The 13,208-nt window shown below is 54.9% G+C and overlaps 1 protein-coding gene across 1 annotated transcript; it reads right to left on the reverse strand.

The window, feature by feature from the left end:
- Positions 1 to 427: 427 nt before the first annotated feature.
- Positions 428 to 4,371, reverse strand: RASSF7 (Ras association domain family member 7). The gene is made up of 5 exons (XM_075713016.1): positions 4,269 to 4,371; positions 3,136 to 4,040; positions 1,949 to 2,117; positions 1,181 to 1,291; positions 428 to 459 (listed from the first exon to the last, which is right to left on the reverse strand). The coding sequence occupies exons 1-5, from the start codon at positions 4,369 to 4,371 to the stop codon at positions 428 to 430; spliced, it is 1,320 nt and encodes a 439-aa protein (XP_075569131.1).
- Between the last annotated feature and the right edge of the window lie 8,837 nt (positions 4,372 to 13,208).

Raw genomic sequence — 13,208 nt, forward strand, 5'->3', positions numbered from 1 at the left:
CATGCTTGCTGCAGTGAGATGCTGTAAAACCCGACAACTTGCTCCATCCAGGCAAGCCTCCAGGCAGGTCTCCACCACAGCTTCACTCCCCTAGACAAAGGAGCAAGGACTTTTCCAAATGCACGATGGGAGTTCTGAGGAGGCTACGCGGAATGGGAGTGCCGCTGTTTTCTGTTGGATATAGCATTCACTTTAAAAAAAAAAAAAATAGAAGGGGGTTGCTTCGTCTGCAGGGGAAGAGGGTTGCTTTGTGTCGTCGGTCGCTGTTTGGTTTGGTTTTTTTTTTTTTTCAGTCTGTAAAAATACTCTGTCTGGCCGTCCACATCCACTCACGATATAAAGCAGTAAAAAAAAATTATATATATAATAAGGTTTATTTATACAGTTACACTTGCAAGGCAATCGATCCTCCGCTGGCCGGGCCCTTCTACCTCCAGATACTCTGCCTGGTTGATATGACTGCAAGACAAGACAAAACCAACCTGAGCGGCCCCATCATGGTGGGTGAGTGCTCATGAAAAGAAAAAAAGAAAAGCGGAATAGAAAACAGGACGTACGCGAGCGCAAAGCCTGGACTGGGAGACGGTCATGCAGACCCTGCAGCATCTGGTGAGACAGGGATGGACATTCCAGGCCACGAGGAGGATGGCAGTAGGGTTTTGCCGAGGGGATGGTGGCGTGGGTGGGAATGGGATGCAGGCAGCATCACCATGGCAGGCAGGGACATCACAGCTTGCTTTTGCTGCACCCAAAAAACGTGGTGCAAGGTGGAAAGAGAGTCATGGGAGGTGGAAAGGGTTTTGGGGTGAACTGGTCCCCAAGATGGAGCAAAAGTGACTGCTGTAAAAGACGGGAGCCAAATCCTCCCATCTTAATCCTAGCAAGGTCTTAGCCCCAGGGGACGCAGGGTGGCAGGAGAGGGGATGAGGGCATCCTCCGCAGCTCTGGGCAGGGCAGAGAGCCAGACCGCCAGCGTGCGAGCCCCTGGCAGCAGAGCGGAGGCTGCCAGGGTGTAAGCTTTGCTCTTCCTAATGGCATCTATAAATAGCTCCAACCTCCTGCTCCCAGCACACGCTCGCTCTCTGCAGCCTGTTTTGGGCAGCAGAAGCCTCTGCCCCCTTCCCATACATCCTCCCCAGCCCGGCTCACGCTCCGGGGGGGCCTGCCAGGATGTACACACCCTCAGGGTTCAGGCTGGACACCAGGGGCTCTGGCAGGGTCCTGGGATGGCCGAGGAGCTGCTTGGTGCTGGCCTGGGGAGGCGAGTCGGTGCCGGCGGTGGGAGGAAAACCTACGGGATGGGGAAAAAATGCCTGGCTCAGGCAGGGCTCACACCTCCTGCACTTGCCAGGCACAGCTGCTGCAGTGTCGCAGAGCAGCCACATCACCCTCTCCAAAGGAGAAACGACTGGGTCCCTGTTTTCCTCTGTCCCCTTCCACAGAGCCCCCTGCCACCTCCTCTTGTCCCTGTGAAGATGCAGAAGTGGCCCCGGACACCACACTCACCCTTCACTTGCCAAACACAGAGAGGTCAGCAGCAGCTGGAGCCCATCCCCACCAGCCCCCAGGGGCTGATACTGGCCCTTGGCCGCCTGCTTTTTGCCACTGCCGCCGTGGTAACATGCAGTAATGCTGCGAAGGAAAGCTCCCTGCGGCCACGCCAGCCCCAAAACCAACACAGGATTCGACCCCTGAGCACGGCTCCAAGCAGTCCCAAGGCTTCAGTGGGGAAGAGGAAGGAACCCTGGGGCTGGAAAACCTCAGACACCCCCCCAGGGTGGTGAGCGACCACCATGCCAGCACTAAAACCCCATCCCTGCTGCCTAACCTCAGCGCCCAGGGCAGAAGCAGCCAGCTTTGGGGCTGACCCCCTTGGAGGCGGAGGCAGGGAGCAGGCAGGGGTCCTGCCGAGCAGCCCCCGCGGCCGAGCCGGCGGCAGCGTGCTGACCTCCGTTTCTCCGGCAGGCTGGCAGCTCGCGCAGGCTCGGCTCCGGCTGGGCATCCTCCTCGGACCTGGCCTGCAGGACAGTCACCGTGGCCCCCGTCTGCTGAATAAACTGCTGCAAATTACACTGCCTCAGCTCCTTATTTAATTCCTCCAGCTCTTGGGTCTGAGCCTGCAAAACAGACACCGAGGGGGAGGACAGGGTGAGCTGCATGTCCCCCCCCAAGCCCCAAAACCAGCTGGCATACCCCCCCCCAGGGCTGCTCCCCCAGCTGGGGCTCACCGAGCCAGAGCTGGCAGAGGGAACCTCAAGGGTACTGCGGCTCAGCTGCCCCTCTGCGAGGGCCTGTGGGAAGAGGGGTGCCCAGGTAGTGGGGACAAGGAAGGTGTTGTTTTGGGAACAGCCCTGCTTTGCTGTGTCTCCACAAGAGGGTGTGAGCAGCCGTCAAACCTTGGTGCTGGGAGACACTGGACACAAACGAGATGCTCAAGACAAGATGCTAGAAGCATAGCCACTCTGGGGAAGGGCAGCTACCACCGCCTGGCTGGGCAAAAGCTTCTCCCTTTTGCTCCACCAAAGGGGACCCAGTGAGCAGAGGGCAGACGTCACGCAGTGCCTGGACCCCCTGATGCTGGGGGGGCCAGGACAGGCAAGGTGGGGGGGGGCATCACAGGTCAGCCCCATGGCTGCCATCTCCACACCACGCAGCTCCCTGCAATGAGCCCAAGCCCCTGCACAGCTTGCATTGTCAAAAGGCTTCGTGCACAGGCACCATAGGGACCTACACTATACCCCCTCCGCGACTCCTTTATCTAAGATGACATTGACCCCTGCGCCAACATCACCGACCCCGCACATGGACCGTTTGCTCTAGCACCATCGTCCAAGCCACAGCAGGGTGATGCTGTGCTCCCTCTGCACCAGCCAGCAGCAGCCCCAGCCCAGATGCAGCTTGTACAGAGACTGATGGGTGTGGAACCCTGCACCAGCCGGGTGAGAGTGGTGGTGTCCCCCTGACAGCGGTCACTGCTGCTGAGCCACCTCTGTGCACCCAGCCCTACACTCACTGGCCAGGTGGGGCAGGACCAACCCCACTCCACCCATCGGCCCCATGCTGCTGGAAAGCTGGTCCCATCCCCTCCTGAAGGTCCCACCACCCCATGGGGCTGCTCAACCCGGTCCTATCTACCTGCAGGTTCCTTTCAGCTTCCTCCAGGGCCTTCTCCACACTGGCCAGGTTGCTCTCCAGCTGGGTGCCTTGCTTGACCTTGGCCTCCAGGTCCCTTTTCATCTTGGCAGCCATGTCCTCCAGTTCTGTGGGGCTGGGCGCAGGGGTCTCCTTCCCCCTCTTGGCCCTCTCTGCCATCTCCCACTGGATCTCCTCCTGCAGGGCTTCGGTCTGAGCACTCAGCTCGTAGATCCTCTGGGTGTACTCCTCCAGGCTGGCCCGCAGGCTCCTAACCCGCTCCTGCCGCTCCCGCTCACACTCCTTCTCCAGCCGGAGCTCGCTCTGCCAAAACTCCTCCTCGCCCAGCTCCGTCTCATTCCTCCGTACCAGGTGCTCCAGGTAGAGGATCTCGTCCTCCTGGCCAGCGAGCCGGCTGCGCTCCCAGAGCCGTAAGTCCATCTCCAGGGTGTCCCCATGGGCCTCCAAGGAATGCAGCTGCTCCTGCTGCCGCAGCACCCTCCTAAACAGCTCCTCCTTGGAGGGTTGGACAACCCCACCACCCTCCAAGTCCATCCCTTCCCGTGCTTGGTGCCTCCAGCGGCTTACAGCAAACGGTTCACTGGAGCCTGTAGGACCCAAGTTGAAGGTCATGGATTTTTTTGGCTCCCAGGAACGGGGTGCATCTGTGCCAGTGGGCCTGGGCTTGATGGGCAAGCTGGCCCTGATGAACGTCCTCTCAGGGGCTTGGGGAGCACCCTCCGAGGAGGGCCGCTCAGCCACGCTGGGGCCCGTCCGCCGCAGGACAAACTGCACATCGTTGGCATACTGCCCGCACTTGGCCAGCGACTCCAAGGGGCACTCCAGCGGCAGCAGCTGCCGCTCCTTCTCCCGCAGCTTCTGCACCAGCACATAGCGGCCCGTCTGACCTGCCAGGAGGAGGTGAGCACATCAGATGGGGAAAGCCATGGCCAGCAGTGGTGTGCCGAGTCTGCTGCCCCACAGCCAGCAGCTCGTGACGTCCCCACCACCCCAGAGCAGGACCCCCACCCACCCAAGGTCTCCTCTTCCCAGGAAGCACCTGCAGATGGAGCATCCCCTTGGCAGATGCCTCCACCCGCCAAGGAGCATCCCCCCAACAGATGGAGATGGCTCACCAATGGCCCGCGCCAAGGCGATGACCACTTCTTGGCAGGTGGTTTGCTCCGAGACACCGCAGACGACCCTCTGGATCCCATCCACCCAGACCTTCAGCTCCATCTCTGTGGCTGCTGGGCTTCAGGTGTGCTGGGTCATTGCAGGATGGGATGCCTGCGGGGAGAAAAGATATCAGGCTTCCATCCTAAGCTGCTAATGAGGAATATGAGATGCTTTAAGAGCAGCATTATTAAATCGTCTTTAACACCAACATCCCGTAAAGTACATCCTAGACCAAGCAATTACTTGCTGCTGCCCTCCATCCATCTCTTGTGGCTCTCCCTGAGCACAGATTGCATTTTTGTTGATATTATTAAAACACTGATGTTCATCTGAAAAAAAAAAAAAAAACCCACCAAATTTTTTGTTTTCCCTCTCTGTCTGGGCAGTGGTTCCAAATCTTCCCATGGTGGGAAGTGATGGGCTTTATGTGCCTGCATGGTGCCCAGAAGAAGATGCCCAGGTTATTTCTGCTGTGAATGCAGACTTTTAATGGGTTTGCTGGACTTTCACTGTGATTTCTCTGACAGTTTGGCAGCGCGGCACCAGGGGATTTTCCAAATAATATTGGAAAAGGCGGAGAAACCACCAGCTGCCCAGCCTCACAACAGAATATTGAGAGAAGGTGCAGATAATGCACTTTTAAATCTATTTACATCCATCTCAATTTATCGGAGATGGATTAAGAAATTAAAATAAAGCCTCTTTCTGCACAAAAATATGGCCAAAGGTGGGGTTTGGGAGGGGGAGCCAGGCATGAACACCCATGGCAAAGCCTGGGCTCCCTGGGGATGCTCTGCCCAACACTGGGGCGCAGCCCAACTCCCACCCAGCAGTTACTTCTCCTGCGTTAAAATAACACCCATTAGTCTGGGTGCACCCAGCTCCTGCCTCCTCCAGCAGCATAAACGAAATTAAGCACAAGCTATAAAGAACTCAAATATTTGAGCTTATGGTGTTTTCAAACACAATGCAAACAAAGATATACCTTTTTTCCCCCCTATAATACTGCTTTTTCTAGCATCAGGCATGTCTGAAAGCCCTGGGTGGTAGAAGGTGTATAGGAAATTTACAGGCACTCCATCCAGAGGGTCCCAAACTGCTTTCTCAACCTAACCCAGCTGGTCACAGCCTCTCCAACCCTCAGCTCCAGATCTCCCAAGTTTGCAGCCAGGCTCCAAGAAAGCTTGACCTCGGGTTAAACACCACTTCTTGCTTATTTTTTGTTGCCTGCTTGAGTAATCAAAGGGAAGGCTTGAAGGGTCCCCCCTCCGGCAATGAGGGATTTTAGGCATGGTGCAAGAAAGGCAAGGAGAAACCAGGGAACATACAGCTCAGCGATGCTGTTCCCTGTGGGTGCCGGGTCCCGTCAGTGCCACCCTGAAACGTGGGCACAGAGCAGCCGCTGCAAATACCTCGGCGCTGAGCTCATGTTTGCCTTGGCTGGGCAGCCGGGGAAAACTGGTGGGGGTGAAGGGCACCTTGGGCTCGGCCGACCTCCCTGTGAGCCCAAAACCACTAAAATTTGCAAGGTTTAGCCCAATTTAATTTCAAAGCTGGCTTTTGGCACCGCTCCCCCCACCCTGTGCATTCAAGGCTGCAACAGGCCCCCGGCACAGAGCAAAGTCCAGGTGCTGCCGTGGCACCACCCAGCTCACCCCGAAGCCACCGTCCGTCCCCTCCTGCCATAGCACCCTAACACCAAAATTGGGGTGGCAATGCATCCCGGGGAGCACTGCCCCCCCCCCCCCCCCCCAGCCAGGGACCTGGCTAGCATTGAACCCAGTTTCCCCTGCCCCGACCCCATGGGGAGGCCATGGGTTTAAAAATAAATCAGAAAAAATAACCCAGCCAGTTGAGTCGCGTCGCACAGCCTCACCTTGCCCAAAAAACCCAGGGGTTGCCAAATGCTGCCGGGTACAGGAGCAGGATGGCTGCCGGCGCACCAGTCCCAGGCACCTGTTTGGGTTCAAACTCAGCACCAACCTCCGGCCCCGCCTTGGCTGGCCACTCCAGCAATCATTTACCAGCAGGCAGCGCGCAGCACACCACCGCTAAAAAGCTGGGAGCGGCAGCAGCCAGTTTTTCCTCCTGACATAGGGGGACCCCCCCCCCCCTCAAAATACAGCTGCTGCATTCCTCCCTGCTGCATTGCCTGCTGCCACATCCCCCAGCACCCCAAAATCCAATCATTTCTATTATCATTTCCTTAAATCCATGCAAGCGTGGGGAGTCCCTGTTAATGGATGGATCCCTGTAGCTCCTGGGGTTTTTGGGGGTTGCCGTCCCCAGCTCGCTGCCAGATACGGGATGTTATCTGCCCCCTTGCAAGGGGGTGGTAAATAGGGCTGGGGGCTGCTCCCTCCTCTCCCCTTCCCAGGGCAGGATCAGCTCCCCCAGCCCACTGAAAACCAGCCCAGCTGCCCCTCTTCCCCCAAAGCCCTGGGCTCACGGAGGAACTGATGGGATGAAGGCAGTTCATTCTCATTTTGGGGGACCAGCGATGCTCCTCACATCCCCCAGTCCCTGCTCCGGGGGACACATCACAACCTGCATGCAGCATCTCGTTCCCAATATCCCACTGTGCCACCATCACCCTGGTTCAAAAAAAAAAAAAAAAAAAAAGAAAAAACCACCACACAAAACCCACAAACCACCCTAAAAGCCAGGCAATAAACCCCAAAACCTCCACCTCACCCCAGCATCACCTCAGCTGCAGCCCTCCCCAGCTCTTCACCATCACTCCTGAAAAATCAGCAGCTGGGGAGCAGTCTCCTTGCTCCAATTGCAAATATGACTCCCCCCCCCCGCCAAAGCTTCACTGTCAACCCCCTGCTTTAATTAGCGGGTGCCTTCGTTACACCACCAGGTAGCAAAAAGGGCTTTTTTTTGGGTGAGAATTGCTTTTCTTGGGGAAGAAGCACTTCTCAGTGGGAGACCAGTTTCCAGCTGCCTCTGTTTGTATTCACCCTAGGAGGTCACTTTGATCATGAACCAGAAGTGCAGGCAGCTGCCAGGCCCTGCCGGCTGCCCTGAAAACAGCACAGGGAAGTGAGCAGGTGCCTGCGGGCACCAGGATGCATGACAGCTACTGCCAAAAGCCACTCTCATTTTATTCTTATGCCCCCACCATGGGTTTCTAAATCATTTTTATTGGAAGCAGATTAACAAAGTGACTAATTTTCTGCTCTCTTCCCCATGTGATGGGTCCTAAAATTGAGGATAGGGATGATTCATACCACGACTTCAACAAATTTCCTAACTGGGAGTTGGAATTTCAAATGCTGACACTAAATTTTTTTTAAAAAAATTAACAATCTCGGATCTTGCAGCTTTATTTTGTTTCCTGGCACTGCCATCTCCCAGCCTCCCTGAGGCTGTCGGGCTAAAGGAAGAGGAGATGAAGAAGCATTTCTGCACATGCAGGAAGATGCACATTTCACACAGCTCCTGCAAACTGCCATCCTGATGGCTGCTGGGACTCACAAGGGTTTGGTGATCTCCCTGGTCCTGAAATAATACAACCCTCCTTACAGAAGCCAGGACCGCCACCAACCTGCAGAGACCCTGCCATGCCCCCCACAGGCACTCTCAGAAGCTGAGACAGCACCTTCCAGCCAAGGACTGCAAACACTTTGCAAGTGTCTTTCTCCCACATTTTGCCACACACACAGACACAAAATCCAGTTAGGAAAAAACCCACCAATTTTGCACCCAACAGCAAGGCCAGCTGCAACCTAAATACCAAAGCATCCCAAAGGCCTCTACCAGAGCTCCTAAACAAGCACCACCTGGGACCAGCATGAAGGTTTTGAGCCTAGCATCCCACCAGCACTGAGGTTTCGCCTATTTCTGGGGGTTTGTTCACCTCCCTTACAATGTCCATCCTCTGGCAGAGAGCTGGGTATGGGGCCAGGCAGGCAGGAGAGCAGCGGCACAGGGAGAGCTTCCCAGCAAGCCTAATTAAAACTGCAAAAAGCCAGAAGACTAGCCTTTCAGGTCAGGGTTTGGGCTGGGGGTAGGGTTATAAAGACTCATAATTAATAAAGATGTTTTTGTACTTGAGAGCAGGCTGTGATGAGCCCATCATCCAAGGAGGATCAAGGTGTCCATGGGGACCAGCAGCTCTGCATCCCTTTCGATGCACTCCAGGCAGATGCTGGGCTATTCTCAGTCATTTTATTCCTGCTTTGAACCTGACCCTCTCACTCTTCTCCTGCCTGATGCCGGGGGAGATGCTCACCCCAAGCTGTGCGCAGACACACGAGTGAAAAAAAACCCCAAGACATGAGTAAACAGCAAGTAGGGAGGGGAGGAGTGGCCCCATGCCACCATCCCGCATGCCAGAGTGCTGGCAGGCTGGCCATGACTCACTGCCCCGGATAAGCTGCTGTGGTGACGCATCCAGCAGCTATTTAATGCTTCCTGAGGTCCCTCCCTGACCGAAGCACCAGGCTCAACTCCTGAGCACCAAAGGGAAGAGATGGTACTTGCCCGTGTGCTGAAACCTTCTGGTGGGACAAAAGCCTCCCTGTTACTCAAATGTGGAGAGGTGACCCAACATGGAAAAGATCCACAGGGAACTGAAGTCTTCTGACAGCGCTCATCCTGCAGCAGGTTGGAGGGGATGGGCTGTGGTCCAGGCTCCCCTCCAGCCCATCAAAAGTGTCCTCCTGCCTAGGGTCCCTCTTCTGGAGCAGCATCACCTGCCCTTGGCTGGGGTGCTGCAGGGATAGAGCAGCTCTGCTGAGCTTTCCATGCCATATCCATCCCAGGCCAGAAGATGATGATGCAGTCAAAGGTTGAGGCCATGCACAAAGGTTGAAACTACTGGCAGGTCCAACGCTGGGCAGAGATCAGCCATGGCAAGGCTTGACACCGTGGCACTTCCCAGGCTTGCAGTTCCCCTGCTGGGTGGACATGATCAGCCATGGCAAGGCTTGACACTGTGGCTCTTCCTGGGCTGGCAGGTCCCACACTGGGTGGAGATGATCATCCACGGCTCTTGAACAAGCTGTCTGTGCAGCAGACTGGCAACCACAGCCGGGAACACCAGGCAAAGCCCTGCCTGCAGCCACGTGGTGCAGGACCTTTCCACAGTGCCATGCTCATCCTGAGGATGCTGACCCCAGGATCCTGAAGGGACACCATCTCCTGGCCTGGTGCAAAGCAGCCAAGAGGGCCACCTACCAAAGAGGTCATCATCCTCTGCTGCAGCGTGGGGGCCATCAGGGTGCAGGCAGGGCACAGGCACAGGGCTCTAGCCCAGGGCAGCAAATGGGTTACTTCATCCTGGCGCAAAGAGCTGACAGGGGTTAAACGAGCTCAAGAGATGACAAACAAGTCCTACCAGAGCAGCCACAGTCCAGAGAGGCAGCTCTTCATCCTTCCATCACAGGGAGGGTGTGCAAGCATTACTCACCCCCCAGGCCTATTGAAGCCACCAGCTCTTATGCAAGGCAGCCACAAATACCCAGGAGCAAGGAAGCAGCAGGCACAGGGCTCTAATTCACACCCGAGCAGCTTATCTAAGGGTGGCCATAATAGTCCCCGCATCCTTGGTCTGCCCATCATGCCCCATCCAGCTTGCTTCTCTGCCACAGCGTGCCTGACAGCAAGCCCTAAAAAAATCAGCAAATTACTGAAATCAGTAGTTTCAAAACCACACGAGGGCTTTGTGGACTCTGCTTTTCTTTCCTCCTTCAGGTGGAGAAACCCCAGCTGGGGATAGGGGTACTGCAAACGTACCTTGAAGGTGCAGCTTTACCAGAGACATGCAGACAGATCTCAGCCCACACGCACCCCCAGGCTCTGTTGTGCTTCCATAGCAAACAGCTTCTGCTGGGGGTATCTTACGATGCATAATGCACGCTCAGCATCTGAAGAAGTTACATCCACGTTTCAAGAGCTTTTTGCACTCAAAGGAGATTGAAGGGCCAAGACCGGAAACACTAAGTCCTGTGGCACTTGCATCACTCAAGAGCTGAAGATCACTTGAGCCTGAAGCCACAGACCACTGCCAAAGTCCACCGGCACCCCAAGAGGGACGTGTCCCATATATTAGGATCTTGCAGGAACTGCCCAAAGTGACGCATTTCTAGAGAGACATAGGCACCATGCCAGCAACCCCTCATTAAGAGCAAAACAGAAGCTTGGGGATTTTCTGCTCCACTTCCTCCCCAAAATTACAGACCCACGCTAACAAGCCTGGGGTGTGCCGGCAAGGCTGGCCAATGTCGAGCAGGGCAGGAAGAGCTGGGGACAAATCCTGCCCAGGGCTGTGACACAGGATGGGGATGGGCCTTGGGGTGTTGGCCTTCGGCAGGGATTTAAGTGAGGGAGGCTTATGCCCTGGCCAGTGCAGAAGCAGCTCACCCCATCCCATCTCCACCTGTGGGGATTTCTCTCACCATTTGTTTCACCCAAGCTTTTGGGTCTGCTACAGTCAGAAAGACCCCCTGGGAAATGGTCCTCAGGGACAGGAGAACAGAACAGAGCTGGCAGATCTTTAAGGACACCTTCCATAGAGTGCAAGAGCTCTCAGTCCCCAGGTGTAAGAAATCAGGCAAGGAAGGGAAGAGACCAGCATGGCTGAGTCAAGACATGCTAGTCAAACTAAAGAGCAAGAGGGAACTGCACAGGCAGTGGAAGCAGGGACAGGTATCCTGGGAAGAGTACAGGGAAGCTGCCTGCTTGTGTAAGGATGGGGTCGGGAAGGCCAAGGCACGGCTGGAGCTGAATTTGGCAAGGAATGTAAAGAATAACAGGAAGGGCTTCTACATGTATGTCAACCAAAAAAGGAAGGTTAAAGAAAGTGTACCCCCCCTTATGAACAAGAACGCCAACCTAGTATCAAAGGATGAGGAGAAGGCTGAGGTACTCAACAACCTTTTTGCCTTGGTCTTCACGGGCAACCTCTCTCCTCACCCCTCCTGCATTGATGGACTGCAAGATGGGGACCAGGGGGGTAAAGCCCCTTCTGCTGTAAGGAAAGATCAGGTTCAAGACCACCTGAAGAACCTGAATGTACATAAGTCTATGGGACCTGATGAGATGCATCCCAGAGTCCTGAGGGAATTGGCTGATGTAGTTGCCAAGCCACTCTCCATGATATTTGAAAAGTCATAGCAGTCAGGTGAAGTCCCTGGTGACTGGAAGAAGGGAAACCTTGTGCCCATTTTTAAAAAGGGAAGAAAGGAGGACCCTGGGAACTACTGACCTGTCAGCCTCACCTCTGTGCCTGCGAAGATCATAGAACAGATCCTCCCAGAAGCTATGCTCAAGCACATGGAGGACAGGGAGGTGATTTGAGACAGCCAGCACAGCTTCACCAAGGGCAAGTCCTGCCTGACCAACCTAGCGGCTTTCTGTGAAGGAGTGACTGCATCAGTGCACAAGGGAAAAGCAACGGATGTCATCTACTTGGATTTCTGTAAAGCCTTTGACACAGTCACCCACAACATCCTTCTCTCTAAATAGAGATACAGATTTGATGGGTGGACTGTTCAGTGGATAAAGAACTGGTTGGATGGTTGCATCCAGAGGGTAGTGGTCAATGGCTTGATGTCCACATGGAGACTGGTGACAAGTGGAGTCCCTCAGGGGTCTGTACTGGGACCAGTGCTGTTTAATATCTTCATCAATGACATAGTGGAATGGAGTGCACCCTCAGCAAGTTTGCAGACAACACCAAGCTGAGTGGTGTCGTAGACACACCAGAAGGACGAGATGTCATCCAAAGGGACCTGGACAAGCTCATGTTGAACCTCATGAGGTTCCACAAGGCCAAGTGCAAGGTCCTGCACCTGGGACGGGGCAACCCCTGATATCAATACAAGCTGGGGGATGAAGGGATTGAGAGCAGCCCTGTGGAGAAGGACTTGGGGGTACTGGTGGATGAAAAGCTGGACATGGGCCAGCAATGTACGCTTGCAGCCCAGAAAGCCAACCGTATCCTGGGCTGCATCAAAAGAAGCGTGGCCAGCAGGTCGAGGGAGGTGATTCTGCCCCTCTGCTCTGCTCTGGTGAGACCTCACCTGGAGTACTGCATCCAGCTCTGGGGCCCTCAGCACAAGAAGGACGTGGACCTGTTGGAGGGCCACAAAAATGATCCGAGGGCTGGAGCACCTCTCCTACGAGGCCAGGCTGAGAGAGTTGGGGTTGTTCAGCCTGGAGAAGAGAAGGCTGCAGGGAGACCTTATTGCGGCTTTTCGGTACTTAAAGGGGGCCTATAGGAAGGATGCGGACAGTCTTTTTAGCAAGGCCTGTTGTGACAGGACAAGGAGTAATGGTTTTAAACTAAAGAAGAATAGGTATAGACCGGATATAAGGAAGAAATGTTTTACAATGAGGGTGGTGAAGCACTGGAACAGGTTGCCCAGAGAGGCAGCGGAGGCCCCATCCCCGGAAACATTCCAGGTCAGGTTGGATGGGGCTCTGAGCAACCTGATCTGGTTAAAGCTGTCCCTGCTCACTGCAGGGGGGTTGGGCTAGGTGATCTCTAAAGGTCCCTTCCAACCCAAACCATTCTTTGATTCTACAGCATTGGACCCACACTAAGGCTTCAGAAACAGCACTGGAAAGGAGCTGGGGCACTCTTTTTCCCCCCCTTTTAAACAAGCCAAGATTTGTGCCCATGGTGGGCCAGCATTGAGAGCCATGTTGAAACATCAAGGATCTTGGGCAGCGATGACATTTCAGGGATGTTTACTAGCCAGTCCACCGCACAGATGAACAACCAACCACAAGCTCATTATAAATTAAAAGAAACAAAAAACCCAACCCCTCCACCTACTACACACTCACATTACAGTGTTTCAGCCTGGAAAAGGAAGGATCATCTTCCTTACCTTAATGCATCATATTTCTCCCTTACAGCACTAATGGTTACCGTCCATGGT

This window comes from Pelecanus crispus, chromosome 6, assembly GCF_030463565.1.
Source record: "Pelecanus crispus isolate bPelCri1 chromosome 6, bPelCri1.pri, whole genome shotgun sequence".
NCBI lineage: Eukaryota > Metazoa > Chordata > Aves > Pelecaniformes > Pelecanidae > Pelecanus > Pelecanus crispus.

Bases quoted from the DNA above. Each gene is read 5' to 3' on its own strand.
- RASSF7 (XM_075713016.1), bottom strand. From the start codon at position 4,371: ATGGAGCTGAAGGTCTGGGTGGATGGGATCCAGAGGGTCGTCTGCGGT. The intron at 4,041-4,268 runs GTGAGCCATCTC...TCCTCCTGGCAG, and splicing joins CGCCTTGGCGCGGGCCATTG to GTCAGACGGGCCGCTATGTG. The intron at 2,118-3,135 runs GTAGATAGGACC...TCTGTTTTGCAG, and splicing joins AAGCTGAAAGGAACCTGCAG to GCTCAGACCCAAGAGCTGGA.